General features: G+C 38.6%; 1 protein-coding gene across 1 annotated transcript in view; it reads right to left on the bottom strand.

Annotated features, from left to right (window-relative positions):
* Window positions 1-6533: 6533 nt before the first annotated feature.
* LOC114709731 (long-chain fatty acid transport protein 6) overlaps window positions 6534-24590 on the bottom strand; it is a 30895-nt gene continuing 12838 nt past the window's right edge. Inside the window, exons 4-9 of the mRNA XM_028893703.2 lie at window positions 23275-23469; window positions 17170-17260; window positions 13650-13848; window positions 12053-12150; window positions 10761-10891; window positions 6534-7476 (exon numbers count right to left, since the gene is read on the bottom strand). Of these exons, the coding sequence (XP_028749536.2) occupies window positions 7300-7476; window positions 10761-10891; window positions 12053-12150; window positions 13650-13848; window positions 17170-17260; window positions 23275-23469 (891 nt within the window). The 3' untranslated portion in view covers window positions 6534-7299. The remainder of the gene's footprint in view (window positions 7477-10760; window positions 10892-12052; window positions 12151-13649; window positions 13849-17169; window positions 17261-23274; window positions 23470-24590) is intronic.

Genomic DNA, 24590 nt, shown 5'->3' with positions numbered 1-24590 from the left:
GGCCACGCCTGTCTACCCAAGAAGAAGCTGTAGGCCTGCTCTTCTCCTTGCAGCAAGCCAGAAAGTTTGAGAGGTAGGTAAAAATGTGGTTCAGAGTAAAGAAGCAGGATACAATACAAGACTAAGCACAGTTGAGAATTCTAGAGCTATTGTCACAAGGTAATATTTACAAGACACTGAGCCCTGGATTCCATAAATCTGGTAAAGCCCAGAAGCACACATTTTAAAAATTGCAAAAAATGGTTGGTTCCACCCTCTAGTTTTGAGAAACATCTGGTATTTGTTGAAGGCAGGGCCTGAAGATGATAAAGATTTCAGTTGTTCTTGAAATTACAAGAAGGAAGCACTATTGCTCTTCACCAGGTCAGATGTGCTACTGAAGTCACTCAAGACTTCAGCCATGTCACCGCAGGGCTAACGTGTGACATGGTGTCGTTAGCTGCTGCCCAGTTGGGCCTGACCTCTAAAAGAGTTAGAGTCCCACAGTTTACAGAGGGAGGTGGCGGTTTCTCTAAACTAAGAAGCGCGTGTTCTGAGTAAGGAAAGCTTTGCAAGTTCATAACATAAACTCCACAGACAGTTTTAAGACTACATTTTAATGCTGCTCTTTAATCTGCCAGTGATGATATTTGCCAGGGCTGCTTAGCATGGAGGCTGGAGTCATGGCACTACAACTCCTCACTGGTGAAATAGTCACACTTGTGACAAGCTTTCAAAGAAGCAGCGCGTGCTTGCATGTGTCTGTGAACGTGTGGGTGGGTACGCGCATGCGCATATGTGATCACACGTCAATTTGTGGATATTAAAGGGTGTTTATGTATACACAAGTCAGTGGAGGCCTACAGACAACCTTGGGTGTTGCAACTTAGGAGATGTTATGTATTATAGCTCTGAGGGGAAAGGTTTCCCCACTGGAGAGTTACAGCTCTTGGGGGCAGAAAGGGTGGAGGTTTCCCCAGTGAAAGTGTTCCAGCTCTAAAGGGAAAGGTACTTTGGCAAGGTATCTTTGGGAGCCAAGGAATACCACAAAGTCACAATGCGCAATAAACCTCACACAAGAGATTTATTGAGAAAGACACACGACAGGGTGGTTGCCTCTGGTCAGGTAAGAAGCAACAGGAAACTGAGCAGGGCAGCAGAATACAGGCGTAGATAGGGTTTCTTGGGGGAGTTGTTTTCCAAGGTGGAGATTTCCAGGGTTGGGATTGGTAAGATTTCAAGCCGAGCTCAGAGATTGGTGGGATTTCATGCTCGGAATTGGTGGGTTTTGGTAAGTTTCCAAACATGGAAGTGAGCTCAGACCTCTTGCCCTACATTCCACTCTGTATTTTTTTTTTTGGATACATTGCTTTCTCTGTGTAGTCTAGGCTGTCCTGGAACTCACTCTGTAGACCAGGCTGGCCTTGAACTCATAGAAATCTGCCTGCTTCTTCCTCCTGAGTGCTGTTACTAAAGGTGTTCCATACCACCCAGGCTCCACTCTTGATGTTAGAAGTAGGGTCTCTCATTGGTCTAGAGGCTCTAGGCTGGCTAGCCTGCCCTCCACCCCTCCAGTGCTGGGACTGCAAACACTGTCACCACCCCTGGCTTTTGCATGTGAGTTCTGGGAATTGGGCCCCTCCCTTCCTGCTGAGAGGCAGGCAGGCACTTCCCTGACTAAGCAATCCCACCCGCCCAGAAGCAGCATCTTGAATGTTTAAATTACATTAAAAATTTGATTTAAAATTTAAGTTAAAATTGAGGAGAATTAAATGAGAAGGGTGCCTTTCCTCAAGAAGTTGATGCTGATACTTACTACTTATTTAAAAATCATATCTTAAAAACTCATCCCTTTGGTGTTCTTAATTCTTGAATATGTCAAAATCTGATGAATCTATGGGTAAGTAAAATGCATTGAGAACATTAATGACAAACTAAAAGTAACGTCTTAAACTTATTTCCTATAATGTCACTTACTCAACTTCTTGTATTTTCCCTAAGGAAACTGATGCCCTTTGATAATGGTATTGAAGACATAACGAGCACCTTAAGCAGTTATAAAATTCAAACAGTGCAAAGGCTTAAAGTAAGAGAGTAAAAATTCCCCTCTCAAATCAAATATAATTACATATAATATATATATAAATATTCATCACTAAAAGTGTAAGATCAATTTAATGTAAAGCAACACAGCGTCCTTTCTTAATTCCTATTCTAACTGTATAGAAGTTCAAGATGTGTAGACTTTGGGTCTGGTTAATTTTAGTGTGTGATATTTTTATTTATTTGCAAGGATTTTTTTAAATAATAAAGTTTATAAAATAAAAACTCTTCTCAACTAATATTATACTTGCTTTTCATTTAACTAATATTTTTGAAATTTTCTTTCCAAATGTTTGCGTTGTCAATGTATTTTTTAAAAAATTGTACCTCAGTAGGCATTTGTGCCAATCAGCTTTCACTACTATAACAAAATACCTGGGACAAATCAACTTAAAGGAGCAAAATTTTAATTTGGGCTTATTGTTCCTGGGGGTTTAGTTTACTAGAACAGTGGTCAGCTGACTCTTGCTTTTGGGCCTGTTGCTAGACAGAAGCCCATGGCAGGGAGTGTGCCCTAGAGTAAATGTTTTTATGTCCTAGCAGCTGAGAAGCAAAGAAAGAGATGAAGAGGCAAGAGTCTAACTTAAGACTCCAAAAGCCTAACCCCAAAGACCCAACTTCCTTCTGCTTCAACCACCTTCTAGAGGTTTCACCGTTTTTCACTACAAGCTTCATATTTCACCATGAACATATAAGCCTTTGAGGGATAATTAATATCTAAACCTAACAATATCACTCAATGCCATGTTAGCCTATTAATTGTTCTTTATAACTCCATGAAGCCCAAATAAGTTTGAATTTTACCAATATTTGTACAATCGTTTCCCATTTGAGGTTAGCTACAATATTCAATGTTATTAATAATGCCATCCCAAACTAATGGGACTGAGACAATAATTCTGACTCATTACCATTTTCTTTTAGCCTTAGAAATAAAATTTCTGAGTCAGTGTTTCACATGCATTGAAAGGTCCATAGACGTTAACCATGAGAAGGTGGCAGCCATTTTGGCTCCCACTCACGGTGCCTGTAAAGCCCCGCTTTTCAATTTGTAGTTATGGGAATACAGTTCATTCTTATTTTACATTCTTTGAAATTATTGACAGTTTTCAGATATATTCTCCAATGTGTTATCTGCATCTGTATTCATCAGATTTCTCATTCTTTATGCTAGTTGACAGTTTGTTCCATGTACATTAAGGGTAAACTGACAAACCATTATAAATTTTGTTTTAGATAGTTATAGGCCAATTTTAAATAGAGAGAAATGAAACTTTTCTTTACAGCTACCTAAATATGTGCCTTTCCAAAAATCTTCATTTCTTACTTCCTGAAGAGAGGAGTTTCCTTTTAGCATATTTTACATTTGCCTAAAACAAACAAACAAACAAACAAACAAACAAACAAACAAACCCACTTTAGCATTTTCTACAGGCAAAGCTTCCTGGCCGTTTCTAAGGTTCCATAGCTAAGACCACACTCCACCTTCATTTCAAGAACACTTTTACTGGGTGTAGAGTTCTGGTTTGACGTTTAGAGTGTTTAAAATACAATGTTTTTCCATCTTCATCTGGGCTTCTTTATAGTGATAAATCAGACATATTTTGACTATTATTATTTCATGTGACCAGTATAATTAATTTGTTGAGATATTTTCATGTTGTCTAGCATCCAGTAATTTGGTAACTAGTAGAGAGTTGAAATCACTAGATACTAGATTCCTCTCCTCCTCCCCCTCTACCCTCTCTCATAAAAACATCCATCTATATCTATATAGTAAGACTTATATTTACATTCACAACCCATTTCTATATATTAAGACATATTTACATTCACAATCCATCTCTATATATTAAGACTTATATTTACATTCACAATGGCAGTCTTCTGAGACACTTTTCTGAAAGTCTGTGTTTATGCAGTATAACTGTGGTAATTTCAATGAAATTATCTATTCATACACTATAAAGGTGGGTTCTATTTATTTTTCTCCTAGTGTCTAGCTCTTTAAAAAAACATTAGCCCTTCTTGGGTCTTGCTTTTGTCCATTCATGTAGTGTTGGTTCCCATTGCCTTCCTCAATCAGGAATGAGATTGTCTGCTCATGGCCGTTTCCCACCAGCAGAGGGAATGCAGAAGCGTCTGATGTAACTTTCATCATTTACTGTCCTGATTCCACCCAGCTCCACCTCGGTTTCCACGTGTGATTACTGCATAATTGGCTTCTCTTGTCTTTGAAGTATTTCAAACGTGTAAGGCCATTTCCTTTTTCCCCACTGTTTCTTTGAGCACACAATCTCATCTGCTGTGTTTTCCAGCATCTTTGTACAAAGCCCTACCCACTTGTGACACTTTCTATCCCTACCCCCATTTCTAGAATGCATTGTTCTCTTCCAAATATTTTCCCCTAACATCTACGGATGTGGCAAATTTCAGTAATATTACAGAGTGCTATAAAAATGCGTTGTTTACTGTCTTGGTTCAGTCTCCCTGGCTTTTCTTTTTTTCCCTTTCTTTCTTTCTTTCTTTTTTTCTTTTTTTTGTTTTTTGTTTTTTGTTTTTTCAAGACAGGGTTTCTCTGTGTAGCTTTGTGCCTTTCCTGGAGCTCACTCTGTAGACCAGACTGGCCTCGAACTCACAGAGATCTGCCTGGCTCTGCCTCCTGAGTGCTGGGATTAAAGGCATGCACCACCACCGCCTGGCTCATTTAACATTTTTAATAAAGGAAGCTCATCCATTTTCTTTCATTATTGGTATACAGGATTTCTTAGCTGACATACATAGGCAAACTTCCTTTTGGAGAGCTAGGTTAACAGGTTCAAGGCCACCTAGTCAGACTCTATTCCACTTCTTAGTCTTGTTTTATAAGACCTTATAACTTAATGGGTTTTCTGTTGTTACTACAAAATGCCTGAAGTTGGGTGGGTACTTACACAAAAAAAAGGTATTTATTTGGCTGACAGTTTGAGAGGCTGAAAGTTATAGATCACATGGCTGTATCTGTTTGGCTGCTAGTGAGGACCCCTTAGACTGTAGCCTACTATGAAGAAGCAGTGACAACAGGAAGAGGCATGTTCAGGAGAAGCCAAGCACAGCTACTCACTCTCTCAAGAATGACCTGGAGTCTGAGGGAACTATAAATTCTTACTAATCCTTTCCAAGGGTGGCCACCACAGTAACTGAAATCTTTTCCGCCAGACCCTACCTCTGAAACATTGTCACCTCAACATTGTACCCTGGAAGCCAGCACAGGCAGCTTGGAGGATAAGGCCACACTCAAGCCTCAACCAGTCCTTGCCACTTCCCTACGGATGATACTTCACCTCACCGATATGGTGATATTTTATTTGTATTCAAATGTTATTTGTATGTTAATAAATAAAGTTGCCCGGGAATCAGCGCTATTAGCAAGCCATAGGAAAGCAGGGCAGTGGTGACGTATGTTTGTGATCCCAGCACTTGGTAGGCAGAGCTAGGTAAGTCTCTGTGTGTTCAGGGCTACAGCCAGTATTGGATACACACGCCTTTAATCTCAATACCAATCATAGAAAACCTGGAGGTCTATACAGACCGGCCGTGATGAGGCAGTCATGTGGTTGGGTTTACAACCAATGAGAAGGCAGAACAGAAACACTATAAAAAGATAGACACACAGGAAGTGGTTCTGGTTCGGAGAGGTAGGACCACTGCAGGAGGAAGGGTAAGGTTTTAGCTCTTAGCTCTGACCTCTTGGCTTTTTCTTTGCATTGGTTCTGTGTTTCTTATTTAATAAGACGGTTGGTTACATCTACACACCGAGGGACGTTTTGTGGTTCTAGGTTAAAGGCAACACTATCTGGAATGACCCCCGCTTGCAGCCAACTCACTGTTCCCCACACTGTCCATGGCACCCTGTGTTTCAGGTAACTCCTTACATTCCTGTTCAGACTGGCTGCTCTGTCTCTGATCTTGGCGGCAATTCCAGGGTCCTGCTCTAGCCCAGCTCTTCTGTGTATCACTCTCGTCGTGTTCCCTATGGCTCTTTGAAAATGTATTGTTAGTCTTCTTCCATTTCTACAGCTGCCCAACAGTTCTAAGGATGTGGGCTCACCTGTTTCCCTGTTCTGTCCTTTTACATCTCCACATTTGTTTGTCTCTTTAGTGTGTGTTTAGGAGAAAGGAGATATGAGTACATGTATTGTCAGGTTCCTTTTGTTGGAGTTTAAAATTAAAATCAACACAACAAAGACCCAAATTAATATACTAGAGAGATGGCCCTGTGGATAAGAGCACAGCCTATTCTTCCAAGACTGGGATTCTAGCACCCACATGGCATCTCACAACTCTGGGAAATCTGATGTCCTCTTCTAGGCTCTGTGGGCAGCAGGCACAAACATGGTACACAAATATACATGCAGTCAAAACACCCACACACATACAATTAAAATAAAAAAAAAATTGAAACACCCAAATCACATATTATTAAAGATGGTTTTATTGAGTAACAAGTTAAAACACAAAAAAATAAACTGATTAAAAGTTTTACTATCCATTTAAAATTCGATTCTTTACATATTAGAAAGTATTTTAAGTGATTAACTGTTAACTACTTACAGATTATTTAAAATCTTCAAAATTAAGGCAAGTATTTAGTTATGTACTGAATCTTCTAATTTAAAAAAAAAATGAGCTGAAATTTATATGAGATGAAGCCATTGAAGCCTTATTAAACTCAAGGAACTTTTGTCTGTGAAGGGAATGTGGTACAAACTGAACTCTACTTCTCCATCTCTGTTTCAGAGTAAAACACCACATTGCCTGCAGTCCAAGAGTCGTGTGGTAACACTATGGCCTGTTCGGTTTTACTTCCCAAATGTACCCAGAAACACTGTACTTTGAATTGTGACCATATGCTATGCTGTAGGCTGCTTTCTGGGGATCCCAGACAGGGGCTGTGAGCAGCATCCCCCCATCAGTCACATGACCATGGGATGAATATCTCATATCTCATGGCTCACTGTGCTGGGATATATGGATCTTGAGAGCTTAGGTATATCAAATTCATTCTTTGTGTATGATATTTTCAACTCATGATTGACTTATGAAAGGAACTCTCCCTTTCATAAATAAAAAATAAAAAAGGTTATTTTTCATAAAAAAAACTCTGGTGGTCAATCAAAGATCATGTATCTTCCTTCATCTTTCCCAGGAAGGCATTGAAGTCCCATAAAAATAGTCTTAAAGTTTAAGCTCCTCTAACATTATCTGATTATAAATTTCTTTGGTCAATGGAACATAAGCTTTTTTCAAGGTATCCATAAAGTAAAGCGGATCAGAAATCTTCAGTGGATGAAATCCTTCTTCCACCAATTGTATCTTCTGCAGCTTGAAAGTCCCTGTTGTCTCCATTTTATCCTAGGAAACAGTTACAGATGTGAGTGGGACAAGTTATTAGTATTCATGGTAGCTACCATATATGATTACAATGTTTAACAACGTAAGCCATATCTCCTTATCATGTGTTATATCCAATAAATTTCTTTATAGTTAGTATTAATGTAACATTAGCAACGGAAAAACTTTCATTCATCTGTGAACTTTATTGAAATATTAGCTTATTGAATATATAATTATTAATATAATCAATAAACTAAGCATGTTTGAAATACATATCCTATCTCATATCAAGACCAAAGCAATATTATGAATGTATAATGTTGTAATAAGAGAGTTCTAAAAGACAAAGTTTATGATACAAGTTTTCTCAGAAGGTTCTGGTAATTTGTGTCTCTGGAGTGGAAGGAAAGGAAAAAGTTAGTTTTAGTTTAGCCACATTGAGTCCTGTCACATTTAAAAATGTTTATTATGAGCAAAACTACCCTGTTAGGAATGTGACTTAAATTTTTCACAAAGCACTTGTTTTATTCATGTGGTCAGAAGTAAGTTTTAGTTCTGTATTTTCTCAGATTACTTATTACTATAATTAATTTGTTACATATCTTTTGTGAGACAGGGTCTCGCTATGTAGTCCTTCCTAGCCTTAAGCTCACTGTGGAGACCAGGTTGGCTTCAAACTCAAAGAGAACCACCTGCATCTGTCTCTGCCCCTTGAGCGCTAGGGTTAAAGGTGTGTGCCACCAAGTTCTGCTGCATACAATTTTGAGATCTGAGCATGACACTTTAATGGCTTTTTGTTAGTTGCAGCAAATGAAATATTAATCAAAACTGTAATCGCCAATGTTCTATTTGGAAAATTAATGATATTAAAAGATTTTTCTAAATGCTTGTGATGCTGACCTAGTTACTAGAATAATGCAATGCTAAAATATGGCTTCTGCTTCTGTGAGTAAATTATAAATTAAACTAGGATTAAGAGCTTAAAATGCTACTTTCTAAATCTATGTTCTATTCTGTGCAGATATATTTCTCATAGGATAACAGAAGGAAGGATGGGGAGATTGGGAGTGGCCATGAAAGGACAAGGTAGCTGGGTATAACTAACTATTGGCTGCTTCGCTCCCTTGGAAGCTTTCACAGCACCCTCTAGTACCATAACAGCTAATCCTCAGAGAGGAGCCTTTCAGGCCAGATCCAGATCAGATCCTCTGGCTCCTGTGTCTGCAATATACAGTGTCTTAAGTCATAAGAGTTACCTACAACCTCTGAGAGGCAAAAGCAGTTGCCTACAATGTTTTAGAACTTTTGGGTTCCCTGACCAACAACTAGTAAGGGGTCTATAAAATAAAACAAGGACCAGCATGGCACAATAACCCTAAGAGTGCCATAAGGGCACTCATATCTTAGTGTTAACCAAGGGCTCTCTAACTGGACTGAAGACATGCTCACTAAGAAGAAAACCATGCCTTCTACTAGAAATGTATCCAGCACCCTAGAGAGTCCAACTTGCTAGTGAGGTCATGAGTCTTGGAGGACACCCTACAACCACTGCCTTACTTAATCAGCATAATTCCTAACTGCATTCTAAATATTTAGTTATACCCACAGATAAGCGCTCCTCTTGCCCTTCAACAAAGAAACTACTTTTTGTCAGAGATGAAAAGCATTACAGAAAACTATGACTTGATTGTGTGGTACTGAGCTTCAGCAGACCCATCTACAACACAGCTCCTGCACCTGAGGCTCAGGGAACATTTTCAAAGGAGGGGGCAGAAAGGTTGTAAAAGCCAGGGGAACAGAATGTCTGCTGTGAGATCACATCTCCTAGAAATGTCAGGGAAGTTACACTTACAGCTGTCTAAACAAGACCTGAACATGGATGATACCAACAGACACGCTAACACAGAAGGAGGAAATCTCATAGGGTCCTAAAGCTAGACTAAGAACCATAGGCAACTAAGAAATGCTGAGAGTGGGATGAAATAGTCTTCCCCAAGGAAGAGTCCCCTAATTGGTTAATCAACACCAAGTGGTCAGCCCTGAAATAATGTATATACAAGTGACATAAGGATGAGCAGGTTGTTGTGTGTGTGTGTATATATATATATATAATATATCTATATATATATATATATATATATATATATATAAACAAATAAAAAGAGCTATATAGAAGCTATACAAAAGATGGTATATAAGGAAACATGTGCACGTGACATGTCAGTACACATGTAATATGTGCAAATTGATAGTAAACTTGGATTGTGTTATCCTGGTTGTGTCAGATGCACCTGTGTTAAGGTGGGTAAAAGAAATGTATGGATGTCTGTACATGTTAATACTGAAAACTAAATGCTAATCATCAATAAAAGTTTCAACTAACATATAAGTTACTTCTTTTCATATTTATTTGCCTTTATAATTTCAGAGAACTTTTTCTGAAAATTATCTGAAACAGTATACATAGAATATGCAAATGAAACAAATAAATTTGGACGATGTGCACCTTGGAAAAGAAGTGGCTTGGCTGTGAGCATTGATTTACAAATGTCTTAAAAATGGATGTGATATTATGTTTGTTCCACTCATTACTTAATAGTAATATAGCAAGTATATTCTGAAAAAGTCTGTGTGTTATGACGTTAAAATGGAAAACTACTGAGTTTGGGAAACTGTATTTGAGCCACAGTATTAAATAGCCAAGCAACTGAGTAACTGAGCTGGTAAAGTTACCCAGTAGTTGAGTGATTTATTTTCAAACCATTCTTTACTACCAATCCAAAACAAGAAAGAGCCTTTAACCCCAAATAAATGTGCTCAGGTTCCCACATACTAGAGTGGGAAAACTGAACACTTAAGGACTGTACAAAGGGGTTGGGGAAACTTGCTTAAAGACACATTGCTCCAGGCTCTGTGTACACCCTGCAAACACTTTGAGGTTGACCCGGTAAAACTTAATTTTAGGCAAATAGCTCCAACTGTCTTCAGAAGATATGTGCAAGACACAGGTTTGGCTTGCCACCCTCACTGAGAGCATCACTTTGTTCCGAGGTCCTAGCTGAAGAGGAAAAGGGCAACTCCATAGTTAGGACAGAGACAAACCGAGGACCTCATCATGCTTCCTTGACACGCAGCTTCAAAAATAGCATCAATTCTACATCTTTCTGCTTTTTATTCTTAAAATTTACTAATATCAATAACATTCACACATGATCTAAAGGAGACAACAGTATTTTGCTGCTGACCCACCTCTTGGTTCTGGCTCTTACATTTGACAATAAATTTTGAAGGTGTAAAATTACCTGAATTCTTAAAAACCGTGGGCAGGCATAAGCTGGTAGAGATGTTACAACTTGGTCGTACATTTTGTCTAAGTCTAAAGACTTGTTTGGTTTTATAATAATAGAAATCATCCCTGCTTTCCCTTCATAACCTGGGGAAAAGATTGAAATAAAGTCAATGTATTTTAGGTGAATTTCTAAAATCAGTCAGTCCAGTAACATTCTCATTGATACAGAGACACTCAGTCTCCTGCAGAGATAACAATGTAGCAGTAGCATTAAATTGAGTCTGTGTCTTTCCCTGACATATGATGTAATTACTAGAAGAAACTGAACAATAGGGAAGACCAAACTTGATTGTCTGCACTAAAGAAATGAAACCAGTGGGATGGAAACACAATAAATTATGTATAACTTGCATCCCATCAACACAAATATTAAGAAAGAAAGTATTTAGAGGTAACTAGAGCCTAGCAAAAATGTACATTTTAATCACTAATGAAAAAAAAATAAGGGGAATATTTGAAGCTAAGAAAACTGAGTCTTTTGACTCAAGCCACACTGCGTACTGCTGTCATGACTTCTGCAGACCTCAGGTAACTGATGCATTTCTCCAGTCCTCGGGGACAGTTTCAGAATTTGTCCCCTCCTTCCTTTGCTGCAAAGCAGACACTTCGTCCCTGGTCACCCTTCCACCCACAGCATTAACAGAGAACACTGCCATTTGCATAGAAGGACACACTTCAATCACAAGTGGTATTATTATTTAACATTTAAAATAGAACATGTTCCTGTTTAGTGAAATGCTCCAACACATGTTGTAACAAGAAAACTGGGCAGCGGTGGCACATGCCTTTAATCCCGCACTCAGGAGGCAAAGCCAGGAGGATCTCTGTGAGTTCAAGGCCAACCTGGTCTACAGAGCGAGATCCAGGACAGGCACTAAAACTACATGGAGAGACCCTGTCTCGAAAACAAAAACAAAACAAAAAACAAAAACAAAAACAAAAACAAAAAAACAAGAAAGTAAAGGTCAGCTTCAGCTGCTTTCAAGCAGTAAGTCTCTGGCCAGATTTTATAGCTCCTGCCTAAAAACATACAAAAACAGGAAAATTTATCTGTACCTTTCCTTTAATGTGTCCATAAAATTTCTTAGCTTATTCGAGGGCATTGCTTGCCAAGGCAAGATGAAAACATTTAAAAATGTTAATTTTAATATGCACACTTTTACATATTATTAAGAAAGTAATATAACCGGAAGAGGACATGCACATTCTCTTTCACAATTCTCAAAATCATCGATACTCACATACCTGGCACAGGCACCCCATACACATTTGCTTCCTGAATGAAGTCCAACCTCCCGATCACATCAGCTACCTCTGTGGTTGCAACATTTTCTCCTTTCCACCTAAAAGACAGACAGATCTGAGGGAGAGAACACAAGTATCTGAAGAGCCAGCTCCCGCTTGTTGTCTTAGTGACCTGCATTTGGCTCTGCAAAGCACCTAGCGGCCCAAAATAACTAGTTTCCAAGCAAAAGCCATTTTGTTCAGAGTTCAGTAAAATCAGCAGCTGTGGTTAGGTTAAAATAACTTAGAGTTTTATTGGTAAAAATTGTTCACTTTTAAGTATTTTTTAAATGAGCCATAAAAATACATGACGATAAGGAGGATATATCAGTACAAAATCACTACTTTGTGCAATAATAACAATTAAATTTAAAACTTTATCTTTGGTAGTGGGAATTGAAAGAAATACTATAGTTACCTCAGTATCTTAACCCACTTTAATCTCTAGCTATTGAATCCTTCACTTCTGTTATTTTAATGAATACAATACTATAAGATGAGAATTGGACATTCTACTGACTTACTTCCTATTTATCCATTCATTCAAGCCTTTGCTAGATAGTTACTCTATGCTCTTGACTAGTCTATAGTCATTGAATAACAAAGTAAAATAAATTTTTAGGTAGGCTAAGACAAGCTTGAGAAATTAGAAAATAAAATGTAAAAATGGGGAGAGGGGCAGTCTCAGTTTGAAAATCTTTTCCTTATATCAAGAATCATCTCAGGACCAGTGAGACAGCTCAGGGAGTAGAGGCACTTGTGGGGATTCATTCCGCCAATAACCCTGGGGTATCTGGCCTGATAGAAGTGTGTGTGTGTGTGTGTGGTGTGTGTGTGTGTGTGTGTGTGTGTGTGTGTGTGTAACATGACTGCTTAAAGGACTTATAGGACATAAATGACTGAGGACGAGGCACTTGTTCTCTCTCTCTCTCTCTCTGGTCAGAAACTGGACAGCTGGTTCCATTGACACCCCCATCACAGGGCAGAATGGAGGATGGCAACAGCTGGTGTATTTCTCCCCATTTTATATCTTAATAAATCCTTGATACCCTTTAACAGACTCTAGTGGATTTGCTTAACAGGCACTTGCCACTAAGCCAGAGTTCAATCCCTGGAACAGACATCATGGGAGGAGAGAACCAACTCCCCAAAGTCACACACATGTGTGGTATGTATTCTTCCGCAACACTAAATAGAGACATATGAGATAATGAATGAATGAGTGAATGAATGACCCAATGGCTTTTCTGTTTAATCGCAGCTTCACACAGTACTTCTTTTTTTACCCTAACACTACCTTCACAAGTCGCTTCTGCTTTTATACCCTATTGATTTGGTATAGACTGATCAATTTTTAAAAATAATTATGGAGTTTGACATCAGGACTCAACTCAGTTCATTCTAGAAACAGACGTTGAGTGAATCATTGAGCGGGGAATCATTGTGGTGATGAAAGGACCCTGTGTGCTCTGAAATAACAGAAGCAGGGTCTCAGCACTTTTCACAGAAGAGGGATTCACAGGCACAGAACCAGCTGGGCATCCAGTGTCATTCCTACCTGAAAGTGTCTCCAATACGGTCCCAAAAATAAAGGAAGTTCTCGTGATCCAGGACCATTAGGTCTCCTGTATTGAAGTAAACATCTCCCTTCTTAAAAACATCAAAGAGCAGCTTGCTTTTCGTGTGCCGGTAAGAGCCAGCATAGCCAAAGAAAGGATTCTTCGTATTCACATGAGAAATGAGAAGCCCCGGTTCTCCTGCAAGAGAAAAGACCATTTTTTGCAGCCATCTGATCTAACAATTATCATCACAGACACTGTGCATGTACCTAAGTTACATAAGACAAGCCTAGCTATTGTAGGTTCTCATTTTCCTTTGTGTTTGTTCCCAACCTACTTAATGGTGTTTATTCTTGGTTGCTACATCTAGAATATCCTTTCACAAACAACTTTGCAAATATCAATGACAAAAGAATTATATGCAAAGGAAATGTGAATTTTATTTCTTTTATACTCTGGGTTGACAGACTAAGGGTAATGTCTCCTGGAATTGTACAGATTTTAACCCAGGGAATAGCACAGATATTTAACCCAGAGCAAATAACTCAATAATTTTAATAAGCTGATAATAGCAGTATGAATTAGTGACCGTATCTCCTCCGCAATTATGATTGTATTTAATTGGATTAGTAATTGTTTGAAACTTGTATTACAATTCTTATTTCATTGTAAAAAAAGAACTAATGCCGAGAAGGAAGTCACTTGTCAAAATCAGAAAAAGAAATAGATGTAGAACTCAAAATGAAGCCTTTACAATTTTGGATCAAAGAATCTGTGAAATAGGCTGACCCAATTAACACAGTAGCAGAGTGGTTTAGGCCTCTAGGATGTTATTCTAGAAACACTTGACAGGGAAAGGGAGGGCATTAGAAAGATCTCCCATCTCATGACACTTAGCAGTGCCACTCACACTTAGACACTCATCTGAAATCACTATTCCAGTCAAACCTATTTAATCAAAAAGTTGTGCTTGACAATCCAAAAGACAAGATTACGTTTAAAATAAAGGAAAGCAGCTTTCACAGCAGCTGCCATCCAGGACATTGTTTACCTCCTTCTAAATTAGCCACAGAGATGGGATGTCGTATTCATAGGGATCTTAGCAAGGGCTGCCCTTTACCTCTCTGGATAAAGATGCATACTCTGCTCCCACAGAGCACCACTGGTTCTCTTTACCATTATTTCCGTCCCCACTTGCACCCCCCCCCACTGGCATTGTTACCACAGTCATACTTCACATTTTATCATAGTATCACTGGTCTTAGAGCATTGCCCATCTGTCCATCCCATTCTCATCAGAAACCCCTAAGAAAGGTCTTGGTTAGGTTTTCATTTTACCAGTGCAGAAAGGGAGGCAGATAAAGTAATTTGCCCAATGTCATACGGCCATAGAAGTTATATACACATAGAAGTTAGAGCATGCATTTTAGGACCAAGTCCCAATTTCTCCAAAGCCTCACATACATTGTGTAGTCTGTGAGGCTACTTTTAATATTCCAAATATTTTTTTTTAAAAAAAAACTCTTATCTTCCTCACAATTTATACTGTTTTTTTTCTACTTCTCAGGATGTAGATATTAGGTTTTTTTTTTCCTCTGCAAATTATTATAAATGCTTACATAGGTTATGGTGTATTCATGTCTTTCCTGATGAGGCATAATTTACACAATGATACAATGTTAGAGTATAAAATAAAATGCAATAGCTCATCATGAGGGTTCTCAAACGGATCCAGTCAGTCAGCAGTTTTAGAAATGCTGAAATTACATAAGCACAATCCCAAGATTCAAGTTCCAGTATCAGATCTCATGGTAATTATGAACACACATGCTACAAAAGACCTCAAGTTCTCCAAATCTTCCCAAATTGACCTTTTTCTCTTGGACTGTGTCTGTGGAATTGAATGAAAAAAACATTTGAAAGTGTTTATTTTATTATTTTTATTAAGTGTGTTGTGTGTGTGTGTGTGTGTGTGTGTGTGTGTGTGTGTGTGTGTGTGTGTATGTGTGTACCAGTGCAATTGAGTGCAGGTGTCCTCATAGGCCCGAGGCTCAGATCTCCTGGAGCTGAAATTACAGGCAGTTAATTACTGAAATTACTGCCTGACACGGAAGCTGGGAATTGAACTCAGGTCCTTTGCAAGAACAACACTTCTGTTTGTGTCATCTCTGCAGCCACCAAGACACAGATTTGATATGGAGAGGCTTGGGAGATTATTTTTTAAATGAATAATACTTTCTTTTGCAATCTCTCCAGTACCAGTAAGAGAAAAATAACAACAAGAACAATGAAGTCAGTTTACAACTTGTATTATCACATTGAAGTAAAGATCTAGGAAGTCACTTCTGATATTGCCTAATACTGGAATTTGGGTCCCAACAACACAGATAGAATCTCTAAACATTTCTAAGGATGCACCTATACATTCTATTTTCAGTGACAATATGGAGTTATTGGAGACCTTTCTTTCATCAAAATTTCTAAACTGAAACTTTTAGGTAGTCTACCTGGAGAGAGGAATAATTAAGAGAAGAAAGCAAGAAGCCACAATGTAAATGTACACACCATTTAATTGTCGACCTGAGCCTCATGAAATAAATAATCTCACCTCTGATTTATATAAGAAGGAGATGAGTCTCAGATTGGCTAATGTATCCACAGTTTCTAAGTGTCAAAACTCAACTTTCTCCTTGTAACTAGGTTGGCAAATTAATTTAATATTATTGATAATATGTGATGTAGACATTTGCTGTGATTACCGTTGGGGGATATTGATCAACTGTGAACGCCAATGTTTGCATTTGTGTTGATTAAATAAAATTAACTTTGGATCAGGAGGCTGAGTTAGCAACTAGTTGACAGAAAGTAATCACAGAGCCTCAGAGGGCATCTGGGAGAGATAGAGAGACACAGGAAGTGGTAGGTCCGTGTTTGGAGTGGTGTGGATTTTTTGGTTTGATGAAGCAGAAGCACAGGTCTTTCAGAGACACCAGCAAGGAGACAAGGTTAGTTAGTTGCTCCTCAGCCTCTCCGAGCTCACAGGTTTTCACCGCAGCCTTGGAATCTCAAGTCTTATTTATAAATAGCATGATAGAGAATTAATTAAAGCTAACTTTTAGTGGCAGTGACAGGGCCAGTGCCTGTGAGAGCAGAATTCCCACCAGGCTGTGGCCTGAGTGGCCCAGCTGCTGCTAGAGATGCAGGACCATAACTGCAGAGTTGCAACTGCTGGCTGAAGTAGCATTTGGTTAAGGCACAGCTGCTGTGCCATTTTAAAACCACGGATTACAAACTAGAGGTGTACATAAAGATAAATACAAGCCAAAGAGATACCGCTTAACCATGTAACAATTTGGCACTTAACCTAATTAGGGCCCAACAGCCAGCAGTTAAGCAGTCCACCTGATTACCATTCAAGGTAAATTACATTCCGAACAGTCCTCTCCTCCCTGAACTCAGCACCAGTTACACTGGATTCAGCTTCTTTGCTTAAGAGGACGTCTTCATAATTCCTCTTACCTTTTCTCACACGGCGACACCAGCCTTGTTCGTTCCTCACTGGTTCGTCTTTCTGGAAGTCATACTCTATCAACTCAAAAGCAAAAATAAGCTGCAAACCCAAACAGAAGCAACAACACATGAACATTTGGCCATTTGTGCAGCAACAGGAAGTGCTAGTGGATTCCATGCTCAGGTTAAACAATGAAATCGAACGGACCAAAAACCGAACAAAGATTTGAAAGTTGAAATGGAAGGCATTGGTGAGCAGGTCTCCTTGCTTGGCATTCATTTTTGTTTCCTTTAGGCTCTGTTTTTGCCTCAGTGCTGCTCGGTTTTCCCCACAAGGGAATGGAATCAAGCTGCAGAAGCTACCCAGCACTGATTTCCTCTTTCTTCTAACCATGGGCAGAGGACCTGTCTCTAAGTCTTTGAAAACATCTTCTCCAAAGAGACATTTTCAATAAAACTATGATCTGAGCTTTGAATTATCAGGATTTTTGTTGGTGCTGGAGTTTTCCTCAAAGCCTGCAGAAAAGTGGCCAACTTCCTGAAAGCTAGAATAACTTGGCAACTGTTCAGCTTTCCTCTGGGCCTTTCAAGTTAACTCCTCCAGACTAACATATAGAAGTTTGCCTATCATTGTGGCATGAGAAGATGTGTTTGGTAGAATGTCCTGCTCACTCAAAAACCAGGCTAACTGGATGTCCATCTCCCTCATCTTCAGTGGGTCCCAGCTGTCCTACCTATGACGGTCACACCACAGTGTCATGCTGACACACCCATTCTATCAAGTCTGACCTGATAGTGAACTAAAAATTGTTCAGTCCAATTCCCTCATTTTATCTATAAAAAAGGGAGGTTTTACTGGCCGTTTAAACATGTAACTTTATTAGATGGAATTAGGAAACATATTTAACATGGAGGTGATGAAACAGAGTAAGATAAAAACAACAAGAGCAGGTAAATGAGGAGGGTGAGAGGGGAGTGAGGATAAAAATGCACAATAAGAACAAGTAAATTAAAAAATACATAGAGTCGCTAAGATAAATATGATATCTAAGTATAAGTAAAACCTATCTAGTGTTCAGTCTTAGAAAAAACAGCATGTAATCAGATCTACAATTCACCATCCAATAGTTTTTTTTAAAATTATATTTAGTTATTTACTGTGAGTGTGTGTGTTTGTATATGTGTATGGGCATATGTGTGCCATCGTGAGGGTGTGTGTGTGTGTGTGTGTGTGTGTGTGTGTGTGTGTGTAGGTCAGAGGACAATTTTTGGGAGTTGGATTTTACCTTCTGCCGTGTGGTGCCCAGGATAGACACTTTTATCCAATGATCTTGCCCACCACCCCACAAGTCATCATTTTAATTCAGTTTAAGTGACAACATCTAAGGTCAATTAAGCACTTAGTCTAAGGCAAATACAGTGCTAAGATCGGAGAACTCTAAAGAGCTCTCTGTAAGTGTTGGAACACTGTGTGAGGGGTTGACTAATGTCATCCCATTTGAAGACTAGGGACAATCCAGGAGGCTGCAAGGAAAATATACTATTCTTCATTACATAAATAGTAACATACATTTATATCACGCTGGTATTTGTCACTTTGATAACATGATATTGTTATACTTGCCTAATGGCTGGTGGCAAGATTCCAGACACTCAGTCTAGCCTCTATTACATTTTTGCAACAGGAAAAGAGAGAGCCCTTCCCATTACTCATCCTTTTCTGTCTTATTTTGTATTTTGAACCACTTTCCCCCCAACTTCAGGTATCAGTTTTGGTGTTACTTCTTTTCAATTAATTTGGTAACAGTGTACACCGGTGAGAGTCACTGCAGAATGAATTGCTGTAAGTGAGTCTATTATGAGATGAATAGGAATTGGTGGCAGATCTTTGAAAAGCAGGCTGGATCAAAGTATAAATGTTCAGCTAGAAGCATCTCTCTTCTCCTTCCTGTCTTTAAGAGGCTCCCATGAGATTTCAGCAATGGCTTTGCTATCGTAATGTAAGTGAGAATAGTCACCACACTTTAAAATCCCAAGTTAAATCATATGCACGTGTCTCTGTGTACTTGTCCAGAGCACAACAGTATTGCTAAGTGTTTTTCTCCAAATGGTTCTATCTACCGTTACATGATTGTGCAATGGATCCGGGAGTCCCCACTATACCTACATGCCTTTTTATATTCAGATGCATAAATGTCTATGTTGTGAAGGAACCAAAAAACCATTTCCTCAATTAATACATGAGAAACCTTTAACCTGGAGAAAAGCATCCAGGTTATGAAGTCCAATAGCAGCAGAGCTGACCCTGGAACTGGGCTATGTGTCTGCAAATTTTGCCTTGAAAATGATGCCAGGCCCCCACCTTCAACTTCTTATTCATTGTCGCTAAGAGCTTGCAATGCTGTTCTTGTGAGGAATTCGTTCATTTGCTCATGTTTAGGCCAACTAGATAGTAACAAGGGGATTTTTAAATGGGGTCTCCAAGCCATGCCCACAATGGCGTGGCTGGGCTTTAGGTCGCACAGCTGCTGCATCCCTAGAGCAGGAGGAAATGGAGGTTAGCTGTCCCAGCTGCAGAGCTGTTCTGATTCTAGAAGAGAAGACACATAGCCCTGCCCTTGATACTCTGCTGGGTTCTGCCCGTGAGCTGTTCCCTTGGCTGGATTTAGACTGTCCTTTCGCTGTGATAAGCTGTAACCTTGAATGTAACAGCCTCCAGCGAGCTGATTCCTTGTTTGCTTCAATCCCAAGGGTGATCTAGGAGGCTCCTGGAATTGCAAGCGATGCCAGAAATGAAGATAGTCTTGTAGTGAATGTGCTCTGATTTTGCCTTTGGTGAACTTTGCTCATGGTGGAGAGATGATTATAGATTACATTGAAGATGCTTAAACAGCTTGTAAAAGTGTTAGGAAATAAGCTTTTTAACAATCCCACATTTTATCTTCATGGTATATTCTTGGATTTACTGCTATGGAAGCAATATCACCTATAATTCTCTGCTATCTCCTGTATGTATTGGTAAGACATACATTTTATATCTTCAGATTTTGTTTCCATTCCATTTAGAGGCATAATGTGGATCTACTTAATCTTCTGTATTTAAATGGAATTAATGCTGGCCATCCAACTTTTTAAATTGAAAGTGACTTCTTCTAAGTTTTGTTTTATTTTCAGACTAACCTGATATTTTCATTCAATGTATTTTTTTTTCAGAGAAGTACAGCATTTTATTACATATCTATCTTATTTTTTTGGGGGGGGGGTGGTTTGAGACAGGGTTTCTCTGTGTATCTTTGGAGCCTTTCCTGGAATTCACTCTGTAGCCCAGGCTGGCCTGGAACTCACAGAGATCCACTTGCCTTTGCCTCCTGAGTGCTGGGTTTAAAGGCGTTCGCCACTACTGCTGGGCTATTCTCCATGTGTAAAAGTTTTAGGAACTTCCTTTGTTGCCCTTATACAGGGAGAACAATTTAGCCTTTACTAAAATCCCTAGGTGAAGGATGAAGATATTTATTTTCATTTTATTTTTTTCTTTCTTTTTCTTTTTTTTTCTTCTTCTTTTTTTTTGGTCTGGACTTTGGCATTCTGTTTGCATTTTTGAGAGATTCCTGCACCATGTCCCATCATCAACCAAGCTATGCTTTGTACAACCCATACTTTTTTTGGCCTAAGTTCTTCATTCATTTCACTAATGTATATGCTCGTAGTTGTTATTCTGCACCATACTTCATTTCCTGGAACATATCATGCTCTTTTCTTCTAGTATAGCTAAGAGAATTATTTTTCTTTATGAACAGTTCTTTTCTGCAAGAACAACTAAGCATATGCCAAGAACTGTCTGTATTTAAGAACTATCTTTTAATTATGTGCATATTTTTTCAAGATTTATTTATTTATTATGTATATAAGGTTCCTCCTTCATGTATGCCTGCAGGCCAGAAGAAGGCACCAGATCTCATTACAGATGGTTGTGAGCCAACATGTGATTGCTGGGAATTGAACTTAAAACCTTAGGAAGAGCAGCCAGTGCTCTTAACCTCTGAGCCACCTCACCAGCCCTGTGCACACAACTCTTTAATCTTATTCATCTTCTCACCAGCAATGTTTACAATCTGTTTTGTTTTTACACTTTTTATGTGATATTCATTTCTATTATATGTTCATTTTTCTTCATTTATTTCTTTGAGGTGAACATGTTCAGTTTCTAATTCCTTTGCTGATCTGCATTGTCCTTGAAACCTCCTCTTATCTGAGCTCTCGTTTTTTTAAGAGAATCCTGTTATGAACTTTTCCTGAGTTTATGGGAAAAATGTTTTGTAAGCATTTCTTGGTCACTTTGAAGCAAGTGATGTGATTTGTATTTCATCAGCTGCCCTTTCTCTATACTTAGAGATTCCTTTGTTTCAATTTCACATTTAGATTTCACATTTAGACTGTACAAATTATTTCCCCAGATTAGCATCGGAAAGGTGAGGGCTGCTTATAACTTTGAGTTTGTTTCACACATATATTGTTTCCAGACTTCTATTTTGCTCACATTAGGAATGTTTATTGGATGCCATCTCTTTAAAGAGTACGGCTCGCAGCTGTAAGCATATTGGGGTTATAGGAAGGAAACATTGCTGTGTGCCTCTGCCTTTACTTGTAACATTATCTCTCTCATTGGAAGCTGATCCTCTCTAGTAAACTTTCACAGTTTTGTTTGTTTGTTTGTTTTTGAGAGAGGGTCTCTCTACAGGAACCAGACTGTGATGGAACTCCCTATGTAGATCAATCTGGCCTCAAATTTACAGAGATCTGCCTGCCTCTGCCCCCAAATGCTAGGATTAAAGGCTTGCACCACCATGCCTGGCAAGGTTTCAAGTTTTAAGAGAAATACTTAAAAGTCTCCTTGCCTAATTATGTAATAATCATTGAATTTTTTATTACTTGCACTATAAGCAGACAGCATGTAGCTGAAATAATAAAAAGGCAAACTAGAATCCAAACAGTATCAGGTACAACTTTTTTTTTTTAATTCATACTATGAACAACTGAACTAAAATGAATTGAAAATCAGTATTTTTCCAAAAAAAATGGGGTCAATGTGATGTTTTGTATTACTGACATTACAGTGGTCTCTCAGGAGGAAACTATAATGAACTCAAGCCAGCAACATAAAACACAAGTCATCTTCATTATACTCTTGAGGTCTTCATATGAATGCAAAATTTAATTTCCTAAGTGGTCCAGTAATTTCTTTTTAATGTTTCCCAAGTGCTTGAAAAGAAAGAGTATTATACATTTAATAGATACAGGCCCCACATACATCACTTAGTTTTATGTAGCTCGTTTATTGTATTATCCAAATATCCTACATTATTGCAGTTTTATTTATTTCTCCTTGAAGTGTTTTTTAAATAAATTTCTCTTCACAAGTTTTGAGGTTGTTTTAACAAAAATTTCACCTTTCTTAAGAACATTTTTATCTTTATTTATGTGTATGTGTACATGAGCTTGTGAGTGAATGTCCTGGGTGTGTAGAGCCTGAAAGGGCCAGAAGAGGGCATTTGATCTCACGGAGCTGGAGTTAGAGGTAGCTGTGAGCAGCTGTGTGACGGTGCTCAGGTTCTCTACCTCCTAACTGTGGTAGCTTTCCAGACCTTGAATTTACTTTTATTGTCTTTGTTTTTGTTTTTTGAGACAGGGTTTCTCCATGCAGTTTTGGTTCCTGTCCTGGATCTCGATCTGTAGAAAGAATTATTATTGCTGTGGAGTAGGAGCTTTTATAACTTATATGGTATAAACGCTAAGAGATAAGTAGTGGGAAAAAAAAATAAAGGAGAATGAAAAAAGAATTGCTCAGGACTTGGGCATGCTTTACTCTTACACATTAAACTTGAAACCTCAACAGAAGTAAATGGTTATCCTCACGCTGCTGAGGGAGCTCATGGCAGAGGACTGGAGTCTTTGCAGAACCCACAGCATCACACTTCTCTCACAGCCACTGTTAACCTTTGCAGATGATCTCAGCTTCAAAAACGTGATAAAATTTTTCACAATGTAGAAGTTTAAGCTCCAGACAAGAGTTTGTAGACCTCAATGTATTTCCTCTAGAGAAAGTGCTATATTTACCTTGTAAAAGAAGTTCGTTCTCCCAACGGATCCAATCTTCCCCGTGTGGTTCATGAAACATATGTTTCCTTCAGTGGCACCATAAAATTCGCACATTTTAATATTTCCAAATCTGTCTAAAAACTGTCTCCACACATCACTTCGCATACCGTTTCCAACTGCCAAACGCACCTGATGGTCCCTTTCCCCTTCTCTCTGTTAGAAGAAAAGATTTCACATGTAAATAACTCCAGTTTGCGCCTCTCCCCCTTTTTTTTACTGCTATTTATACAACTCATCTAAAAGTAAATGGGGCATGCGCAATAGCAGAAGAGACGCAAACACAAGAAAACCACAGCATTCTGCTGGAGAATCACCCTGCACTAATTGCAATTCTGTGACACCTTAGTTATGGACAAGAGCAGTTAACTCTTGAGTTATCTGATAAATCACTTATGAGTACATATCAACTTTTGGAAGTGCCTCAATAAAATGCCTTTATCTCTCCTTAGAATCTGAACCTTTGGGTGCCAAGTACCATACATCTGTAGTTATATTTTAATGCCTTTCTGAAATATTATTAAAGCATCGATTTTTAAAGGATGGGGCCTGTGAAAGGACAGCTAAGAATGTGTGGGCTGCCATAAAACTGTCGCAGAGAAAAATGAATATACCTGCAGGACAGTTAAAAAAAAACTGAAAAAATAATAAATTTACAGAAATTTCTAAAAGGGATGGGAGACTATCGAACTATGTACTCAAGGTCACAAAATTTAAAAATAATAAATATCAAGATGGTGCTTGAACGTTTTCTGGTAAAGTAAGTGGGAATAAACAAAAAGAGAATGGGAAAGAGAGAAAGGGGAGAGAGACAGAGAGAGAGACAGAGAGAGAGAGACAGAGAGACAGAGAGACACAGAGAGAACATTCTTAAAGAGGCAGTGGAAAATTTTTTGGCTATTTTATATTCTAAGACTGTATTGTTTAAAACTTTAAAAATGAAATTTGTCTTCAGAAAACCAAAAACTACACATGAGCTGGAGCTGGAGAGATGGCTCAGTGGTTAAGAGCATCTGCTGCTCTCGTAGGGCACCCAAGTTCAGCAGCAGAGGAACTGAGTTCAGGTCCCAGTACCTATTCCAGGCTCACAATGCCTTGTGACTTCAGCTCCAGGGGTTCTGAAGACACCTACACACATGAAGCATACTCACACAGAAACATACACATGCACATCAATAAGACAATGTTTATAAAGCTATGTAAAACTAAACATGAATCTTTAGTAGAGTGGTACTAGATGAAACACAAAGGATGCTCCCAACATAAAAAAAAAAATA

This window comes from Peromyscus leucopus, chromosome 19 (assembly GCF_004664715.2).
Source record: "Peromyscus leucopus breed LL Stock chromosome 19, UCI_PerLeu_2.1, whole genome shotgun sequence".
Classification (NCBI taxonomy): Eukaryota; Metazoa; Chordata; class Mammalia; order Rodentia; family Cricetidae; genus Peromyscus; species Peromyscus leucopus.
This window is presented reverse-complemented; position numbering and strand designations above follow the sequence as displayed.